We start from the raw sequence: 9,100 nt of genomic DNA on the forward strand, positions 1-9,100 counted from the left end.
CTCTGCTTCCTGCAATGCTAGACGGATCTCAATGGGGCAAGTTCCTGCGTCTTCGTACTGAAGCTATCGCCACTGCTCGTTGGTTGTGCTGAGAGTGATGACTTCCGGGTACGTGTGCTGTATTTTGTGTCTTGAAATGGCTAAACTAACCAATGTTTTGCACTGTATCAGGTGGAAAATCATCCGTGGATCAGCGACTTCATCAGTTTCCTCCTGGATCCCGTGGTTTCGTCCGAGAATGTGCATTCGTTCCTGATTCTCTGTGGATTAATAGTTTCGTGGGAGCGGAAGAAAACGAAACTAGAATAGTGACAGATGAGTGCCTGGGAACCCAGTGAATGTTGCGCTAGTATGGACCAACACTCCTTTAATGTGTATTGAGGCACACGCGACATCGCATTTCGTCTTGTAATGATTGCAGTATATTGTGATATAATATTAAGTTTCCGTGTGCTATCATTTCAAAATTCAGACCTCCAGTCAGATTGCCATAACAACTCTGGATTAAAATCCAGAGAATTAGAGCAATTTTGCTTTTATTTTATTTTTTGCTTTTGTTTTAAGGACAAGAATTTAACTATGCTATGTGAAAGGTTTTGTACGAATTTGGCGCGCCAATTATTTAGCCGAGACGGTGGTGCCAAGCGTGTGACGATGGTGGGGCTCTCGGCATCGGAGCTCCAAGCGGAGACGCTATTCCCTGGTGACACGGTCGAATACTACTCTATGGTGCGCGGTTTGCCTCCAATTCGTGTGCTATAATTCATGTTAGAAGTCTTACAATTCGTGTCTGTCTGATGCTACAGGCGTTCGTTGCGGGGGACCCGCGCGGCCATCGTGTGTCCAAAGTTCTCCGTATAGACCGCCAAGATGACGAGTTCCCTATACGCGTGGATACTGAGGAGATGTACGAATTCGATATAAGGAGAAGATTGCTGTAGAACGAACCTATTGGCGCAATTTCTGACCTTGGGGTGTCGTTTTGCTGCATAGGCTCCCGCTGACCATCATGTTGAAGCGGAATCGAGACCGCAACGACGTCGAAATCTCGTCCAATGGTGCGTCATCCATTTCCCGAGAATTTGCAACTTGGTGAAGGCAATATTGGACTAAGACGGGTCTCGTGTTTAGATGCAAAGTGGAGGAAGTTGCGGACGTATAGATTGGTCGATGGTGAAGTCGAAGGCGAGACTCGAGCTGATCGCTTGAATGCTGATCTAAAGAAGGTAGTACCGTGATGTGGATAACTAATATTGCTGGATGGCTGTGTGACAATTGTACTTTTTTGTGTTTTAGGGTCTTGAGGATGCGATGAGGTCTACAAAAAGGCAACTTGCAAAGGAAAAGGAAGAAAAGGCGAATGCTAGTAGCAAGAAGGTCATGAGTAATTACTTTACCAAGTTAACTTCAATTGACGAAGGCGAGACTACCAGCTGTCAACGCAGTTCGATCGAGAAAATTTCGACACCAGAACGGAAGAAAAAGAAGCGGAAGCCATTGACGCCAAGAGAAAACACGGAGCACTATTCAAGTAGTCGGTCTCATGACAAGGTCGTCTTGAAGAAGAGTCGAGATGTTGAAAAGTTTTCTAGAAAGAGCCGACCTGAGGACGACAAAACGCGGCCGGAGCAGAAGTTCAAGTATGACAAACACGAGTCACGTAAGAGGAAGCGAAGCGATTCAACGCTAAAGAAGAAGACCAGACCGATAGACACAACGCCCAAGAAAAACCAAGAGAGGATCAGCAGATTCTTCGGTGCTGAGCAGAAACAACGTCAACCGAAGAAGAAATCGGGAATCGATTTAAAGAGGTTTATGAATCATGCTGAAGAGAAATATGATATCAAGGCGATCGAGAACAAAAAGCGCACAGTTTGGGGTTTGGATGAATACTTCGAGCTGGATGAGAAGAAAAAAGAACTTGAAGCGGAGAAAAGTACAGGAGCAGGAACCAACCCATGCGATAAGTCTGGAAACAAAGAGTGGGGCGAACAGCGTTCGAACTATCGCAAGAATAACGCAGGGCCAAGTGGGCCACTCCAGTCGTGGTTGAGTAAAGGCAAACGGAAAGACGAACTAGAAATTATCAGCAGCGGAACCCCCACCAAGCCACAGCGACCCAAGCAGCGAACACTGAATCTTGTTCCTGACAAGCAAAGATCTCCCAGGATGGACCGAAAGAACTTGAGCTTTGTGCTGTCCAACAGCTCAAGTGATGCTGCTTATTGGAAAGAAGCGAAGCATAGCAAGAACCGAGATGATTCTGCTTCAAACGAACATGTTCAGCTTCGCAGAAAGAGAGGGTCTCTGGGCACTGTAAGCGCAAGAGTACGTTGACTGAGTAGCGACTACCCAACGCATAGTTACAGTGCGCTAATTGTTTGTGTTTTACGTAGACTCCAAAGCAAACCCCATGGCACCACCGAAAGACCCCGTTGACCGTTTCTAAATAATGAGGCATGTGCGTTTGATGTAGACCCGATGATTAGCTCATGCTTAAAGACTCCAGAGTGAACAGATAGGCATGGATTTTAGTTTTGTGAGCCCTAGATTCCCTGTTGGCTCCCAGTAAGTACACGGACCGAGCGAGGTTTTGCTAATCACGGTCTTTTGGCTAGACGAAAGCCACCGTCGTTGATCTTCCAGATGCCGACAGTATAGCACAAACGGATGAGAATGATCTCTCGCAACATCGTGATCGTCGCCGAGATGACACTAAGCTTGGAACCTGGCACCTCCGTCCACTGCACAGCAACTTCCTGCAAATGTATGACAGTGTGAGAGTCTCATCAATACCTCAGCGTAAAATCACTGTACGCACCTTGATTGCCATCTTGCTGCTGGCTGCGAGGTACAGCAGCTCGACGTCAAACGCCCATCGTTCGATATGCATTGGGGCAAACAGCACACGGGCCGCTGTGCGATCAAAGAGCTTGAAGCCACACTGGGTGTCCCGCACGTTTTTAATGCACAGCGTCGACACTATCAAGTGAAAGCCGTGCATCAATAAATTCCGGAGCGGGTTTCGCTTAGCGATAGTCTGTTCTTCAAGATGAGCGCGACTGCCACACACCACGACACCATTTGAGTTCGCAGCTTCGTCCAAGGCCTTGGCCAGCTTGTCAAAGTCTCTGATTTCCGTAGCATTGTCTGCATCTGCAAATAACACACGCTGACCACGAGCGCGCATGACACCCTTGCGGATGGCTCCACCTTTGCCGTGGTTCTTCTGTAGCTTCAAGAGACGGATACGGTCTACAGAGTACTTCTGCACCTCCTTCATGACCACCTCCACTGTTCCGTCCGTACTGCAGTCATCCACTATGATAATTTCGTAGGAGAACGAAGAATCCTCCTGCTTCTTCTTGTCCAAAAACTCCACCGTGTCTTTGATTGTAACCAGGATACGTTGCTCCTCATTGTACGCTGGAATCACCACCGTCAGCGTCACCTCAGCCTTCTCGTCGCCTAAAGACCCAAATGGCAATCTGAATATACGCGGATTTTCAATATAAGTTATTTAAATTGCACGAGAATTCTTGTGTGCAGCGATGTACGTACAGTTTGTTTGCTTTCGGGTCTTCGTACGTGGCTTCCTGCGGAGGGTCCAGCTCTTCAGCTAACCGCTTCGCTTCAGCGATAGGAGTGCGGATCCAGGCGAACAACAGCACAGCACCAGTTGCTACGGCCACGGAGACGATAACGAGAGCCGCATCAAGCGCCAAGGAGGTCAGAACCATGGTCCGGATGCTCAGTGCCGTGGTCGAACACGTGTGCAAGTTGACACAGGTGTTTTACAAGCTTGTTTTAGTGGAAATGTGATTTAGTCTGTGATTTGGTCAAAATTGTGTATTTGAGTTATACGAGCGAGGAACCGTCGTCTGTGTGAGATGTCAGCGGTTTGGCAACACTCTTGTGGACCCACTGGTTGCTGTCGCCATTGGAGAGGAAAACCCACCAGTTTTTCAGTACGCCGCGGTCGAATGGAGAGCGCTTGTCCGGCAGGTTCTGTAAGTAAGTGATTGACGAGCGGCGAGCATGTTCCCATGAGGTCTGCAAGTATACACGGAGACATCAATTTTACAAAGTGTTTTGAGTAAAATGACAGGTACACACCTGGTTCGTCGAGATGAGATACGCCTGGTAGCAAAAGAGCGGAACGACGATAAGTAGCACGCACATGAGCAGGAACCACAGCACAATGTACAGCGCGTTGGTCTTGAACCAGTCGTTGACATCGTCTTGTTCCGTAAATGCCTGCGATGTCACGTCGATCATCACCGCACCTTCCAGAATCTGCAACACCAAGTACAGCACGAACAACCGACGGTTGTTCTCACCCACGCAAGTCCCCACGCAATCGCAACTACACGCAGCAAAATTAATCGTCATCAAGAGCCACAAAAGAACCTAACTGCACGTACTGATGATCGTACTGCCGCGTACACCGAGCGCAATCCTTACTAAAAGCACAAACAGATATGTCGCGTGAGAACTGTTGCATTCTCCTCAGTACACCAATAGTCGTACCAGTGTTTTGTCCTCAGGGGTTGGAACACGTGACATTCGTTACAGAAGTGCAGATCAGCGCTGTTCCTCGGATGCTCGTTCTCCTCTCCATCGCCTAGCAATTCTGTATCGTCACCGTCTTCCGTTGTAATCCGCGGAGAGCTACCAAGTTCTGTGGGTGTTGTAGTTTGAACCGGTGCCAGCATTGACCTCTTGTCGAGTTGTCCGGGCGACGAGCATTGCAGTACCACGTAGCACAGAATGGCTGCCACCGCTACGACCAAGTACACCACGAACTGAGCTGTAGGCAGCGCCTGCGGACTCAAATCACCCTTGACGCCTAGCACCACGTAGCCGTACACATGCACGCCCACCCACCACGCTCTAGCGTACCATTTACGCAGCTTCGCGGCTCGCGTAGGGTTCTCGGCATTCCTATTCCGTACCATGGTCGCAATTTTCAGTTGTGACAATGTCGAGGTTTACCGAAAGCAAGTTATATTTTGTAGCCATGTTAAAAGAATCCTGCAACTGCCGTTTACTGCCGTAGTTCTTGACTTGAGGGTGGGCCTTACATCATCCCCATCATCTCGGTGACTTGCTCTACGACGACGTCCACCACAGGCGCATCCTTTCTGTAGGAGCAAGAAGAAAATGAGAGCCAAACACTAACGATGTGTAGCCATGTTGACTGTAACGCACCCTTTCGTGGCCAAGTCGGCTCCTTCGACTGGAGGTAGCACTGGAGATCCCATGGAAGGAGGTGCGACGTGCTCTGGCGACGCAGCAATAGCCTGCTTCAGAGCGTGAGAACCTTCAACGGGAGCAGGTGGAGGTACTGGTGGCGCTTGGGCAGGGGCTGACGGAGCTGGAGCTGCACTCGTGGGAGCGACTGGTACAACTTGAGATGTCATCGGTGCAGGTGCAGTTGCAATTGCAGCAGGAATCGACGATGCAACGGAAGTGTCGGACGTAGTGGTCTGCATCACCTTGGTTGCTTCCTTCTGGGATGTGTTAAACGTAAACGACTGCATGCCGCCAGAGGCCGACGCAGAGCTGTCGGTGTACTTCACAAAACCAGAGTCCCGCGCAACCGGATTCACACATGCGCCCAACGACGCAGTGGCGCCAGGGACTTGCGGTTCGATGTCAATCACCCACGGCGCAACTTCTTCCTCTTGCTCTGAAATTAACAACCATTAGCTGACTGCAGGGATAGAATTTGGACCGACGCAAAACTCACGGAGAATGCGCCAGTTGGCACCTGTCTTGTTGGGGTCATTGAAGTCGTAGAGCTGCGACCAGTGGTTATTTGCTGGTTCCAACCGCGCGTCCGTAAAGTTCTGCAACCCATGTACAATGATCATATGAGTATCAACTTCGCAGAAACGCTGCAGACTAAGCCACACACCCGCTCAATGCCGCAGTAAGCACCGTTGAATGGAGCGAATGTCATCTGCTGCGACGTCTCGATGATCGGGTCTGTCAGCGAGTATAGGTAGATTGAGCAGCCCGAGCAGTCTCGTGTTCGAAGCTGCTTGCTGGTAACGACGCAGAAGCAAAGTGCACAGACTGTGAGATAGCACTTGGATACCAGAAAGCGCGTGCAGCTCTTACCACGCGATAGTAAAGACGCAATTACTGCAGTTTCGAACGAAAACGGACTCCGAACTTGGACCTACCACATTATTTGCAGCTCGTGAGTATGGTCTCATCGTAAAGCCATGTACTTTGCAAGGAACAAGCACTTACCGACGAAAACTCGGCAATTTGCCAGGTTGTCGATCTGCACCTGGTTAATGTGGTCCAGCAGCATGACCGTGCATCCCTCCAGGTCCGAGACGTCAAAAGGTTGTCTACCATATAGCAGCATCGTTATCATCATTGCAAAACCATTGGGTCTTTATTAAATTCAGCGACATACCCTTCGATCTGCCCAGGCAGCTTCATGAGCGTCTCGTCCTTCTTGTTACGGAACGTGTAGGTCAACTCGAACTCGTAGAGCCGCCATGCCGCTCGATCCTCGAACTGCTTGCCATCAGATGCGGTGAAGATCATCCTCCTATTTTTGCCTTTCCCGCTTGGCTGTCGATGCTCCAGAGACCAATTGATAAGTGCGTGTCCGTTATTACTCAACGTCGCATCATGATCGCATCGTGTGCACCACCCAAAACCACTGTGGCTCACATCTGGTTTAGTTTATTCAAAGGCGCAACATGGCGCGGCACGGCCACTTACAGTCGTCGCTGTTACGTGCGCTCCTTCTTCTTTTCCTGTCACTTTTCGCGTATGCAACCTATGTAACCAGCTACACCGACATACTCGCTAAAGCTTCAGCGAGCTCTAGCTCCGAAGACCCCGTAGAAGTCTCAGAATCCGCTGCTGTCGATCCCGTCTGCATCTCCGACAACGGCGAGTTTTCGTGTCCTGCACCGCCCCCTGCGCCTGCTCCTGCGGCGCCTTTAGACCCACATGACCGCCACATCGTTTTCGTGTCTATCGCTATCAAAGGACATGCACAACCGCTGCTCCGAGTGGCCAGCGAGATGAAAGAACGAGGATATCGAGTATCCTTCGCCACTCACGACTCGGGGCGGGAGTGGGCACACGCCTACGGTGTCCCCTTCCTATCAGCCGGAGCCTTTCCCATATCCGCTGAAGATCTGCGCGTCAAGCTCCGAGCTATGACGCGGGACGCCTCGAATTTCCGAGGAATTCTAACCATGTTTAACGATATTTACGTCCGAGCAGCAAGACCCATGTTCGACGCCCTGCTGCCTCAACTGGAACATAACGGGACCAATGCCAATGCGCCGGACATATTGGTGATGGATATCGCCACTGTGGGGGCCCAAGATCTCGCACATAAACTGAAAATCCCGTACATTCTGAACTCCCCTTCACTGCTATTTGATCTGGGAGGAGCGCCGAGTTATGTGCCTGCATGGGGCACAGGATTCAGCGAGAACATGTCACTCTGGAATCGGTGTATGAATATTCTATTCCCGAGGTTATTGTCAGTGGCATTAACCCCGCCGTTCATGGAGCTCAACAAGATGCGATATGAGCTGGACTTGCCACCGTTCCGATCCCAGCACGATTTGTTCAAAGGAGCTCGTGTTATTCTGAACACAGCATTCGGGCTTGAGCATCCACAACCTCTTTCTCCGCTCGTGGATGCTGTTGGACCGATAATGCCAGTACCAGGTGGAAATGCGAGCAAATTAGAACGCCACCCTCTTCCATCGGCGTTGCTGAGCTGGCTAGATGCGTCAATTGAATCAACACCGTCGTTGCGACTACGTCAGCGGACAGCATCGCATCGAGCCAAATCTACAGAGCAGGACCTTGAAGCAGCTGCTGGAGGTGTGGTGTACCTGAATCTGGGGACGATGGCGTACATTGATGCCTGGCAGGCTCAAGCACTCGTCGAAGGACTGCTCATGGGACCTGAAGACTCGCCTGTGAAGGTTCTATGGGTTCTTCCTACAGATCAACGTGGTAATTTACCACCTGCATTGCCGCCTTCTCTGGTTGTAAAGCCACCTAGCTCGTCGCTGTCGAACTTGGAAATCCTGAGTCATCCCGCTGTCAGACTGGTAGTTTCGCACTGTGGCATGGTATCGGCTCAAGAAGCACTTGTGATGGGCAAGCCGTTGCTGTGTATTCCCTTTTTGGTGGACCAACCGGACGTGGCGGCCCGTGTCGAGGATTCCGGAGCGGGTATTGCGCTGGACAAGAATCTTCTCTCGGGCCCGTACGTACACGCCGCAGTCAGTGAGTTACTCACGAATTCCTCGTATACTATGCCGCAAGAAGAGTGGGCTCTTTACTGGAAAGAGCTGGTGGCACCACGCGAGCTATTGACGTGATCGATGCTGCGCTACGATTGGGATTTGATCATTTGGCTACACTGAAACCTGACAGCTCCATGGCACAAGACCGCTCTACTTGACGTCTGGGCGGTCTACGCTGCTCTCATCTGTCTACTGGCTGTTTTCGTACGCATTCAGTGGCTTCTTCTCTTCATCTGGGTGTCCGAGAGCTTTAGTCTCCTCTCTAATTTGATCCTGGGGCCACCACTTCCTCCCTCGTCAATGGCTGAAGGATATGACGATGCATACGAAGACGGTGAAGACGCTGAAGAAGAGAGTGACACGTCGCAGCCCGCAAGTTAGTGCGGAGTTGCAGACCAAAACAATAAATACATTAACCACCCAACACTTCTACGCTCGACCTGTGAACGACTCATGACGATATGTTGGTGGAACTTCAATCGTTGAAGGGTCACAAGACCTGGAAACTTGTACCCCGCAAAGATGCCAAGAAAGTGAAGGTGATAACGTGTAGGTGGGTCTTTGCTGTGAAGCGAGATGAGCGTGGACGAATCAAACGTTTCAAGGCGCGACTAGTGATCCATGGATTCAAACAACAACTTGGGATTAACTACTCTGAGACCTATGCACCTGTGATCCGGTTCGAAACCATACGTGCGGCTATCTACTACGCTGTACAAAGAGGTTGGGAGGTGTTGCAATTTGACGTGAAGACGGCTTTTCTGTATGGAGACTTGGACGAGACTATCTTCATG

The 9,100-nt window shown here is 50.3% G+C and overlaps 5 protein-coding genes across 5 annotated transcripts; 2 read left to right on the forward strand and 3 right to left on the reverse strand.

Annotated features, from left to right (window-relative positions):
- Positions 1 to 97: 97 nt before the first annotated feature.
- PITG_14977 (uncharacterized protein) lies at positions 98 to 2,337 on the forward strand (the record flags this gene model as incomplete). The annotated part of the gene is made up of 6 exons (XM_002899097.1): positions 98 to 108; positions 172 to 240; positions 594 to 729; positions 807 to 907; positions 994 to 1,058; positions 1,421 to 2,337. The coding sequence occupies 6 exons, from the start codon at positions 98 to 100 to the stop codon at positions 2,335 to 2,337; spliced, it is 1,299 nt and encodes a 432-aa protein (XP_002899143.1).
- Positions 2,338 to 2,600: 263 nt separating this feature from the next.
- Positions 2,601 to 3,420, reverse strand: PITG_14978 (dolichyl-phosphate beta-glucosyltransferase, putative; the record flags this gene model as incomplete). The annotated part of the gene is made up of 3 exons (XM_002899098.1): positions 2,601 to 2,755; positions 2,818 to 3,308; positions 3,401 to 3,420. The coding sequence occupies 3 exons, from the start codon at positions 3,418 to 3,420 to the stop codon at positions 2,601 to 2,603; spliced, it is 666 nt and encodes a 221-aa protein (XP_002899144.1).
- A 438-nt stretch (positions 3,421 to 3,858) lies between these two features.
- On the reverse strand, positions 3,859 to 4,905 carry PITG_14979 (palmitoyltransferase, putative; the record flags this gene model as incomplete). The annotated part of the gene is made up of 5 exons (XM_002899099.1): positions 3,859 to 4,053; positions 4,117 to 4,366; positions 4,425 to 4,463; positions 4,531 to 4,841; positions 4,903 to 4,905. 5 exons carry the CDS (start codon positions 4,903 to 4,905, stop codon positions 3,859 to 3,861), a joined length of 798 nt encoding a protein of 265 aa, XP_002899145.1.
- A 175-nt stretch (positions 4,906 to 5,080) lies between these two features.
- PITG_14980 (uncharacterized protein) lies at positions 5,081 to 6,567 on the reverse strand (the record flags this gene model as incomplete). Its single annotated transcript, XM_002899100.1, has 7 exons — positions 5,081 to 5,140; positions 5,202 to 5,692; positions 5,738 to 5,852; positions 5,921 to 6,050; positions 6,127 to 6,187; positions 6,262 to 6,365; positions 6,434 to 6,567. 7 exons carry the CDS (start codon positions 6,565 to 6,567, stop codon positions 5,081 to 5,083), a joined length of 1,095 nt encoding a protein of 364 aa, XP_002899146.1.
- Positions 6,568 to 7,055: 488 nt separating this feature from the next.
- PITG_14981 (uncharacterized protein) lies at positions 7,056 to 8,687 on the forward strand (the record flags this gene model as incomplete). Its single annotated transcript, XM_002899101.1, has 2 exons — positions 7,056 to 8,286; positions 8,437 to 8,687. The coding sequence occupies 2 exons, from the start codon at positions 7,056 to 7,058 to the stop codon at positions 8,685 to 8,687; spliced, it is 1,482 nt and encodes a 493-aa protein (XP_002899147.1).
- Positions 8,688 to 9,100: the final 413 nt, after the last annotated feature.

The sequence above is a fragment of the Phytophthora infestans genome, genomic scaffold, assembly GCF_000142945.1.
Source record: "Phytophthora infestans T30-4 supercont1.33 genomic scaffold, whole genome shotgun sequence".
In the NCBI taxonomy this organism is placed as follows: Eukaryota; Oomycota; class Peronosporomycetes; order Peronosporales; family Peronosporaceae; genus Phytophthora; species Phytophthora infestans.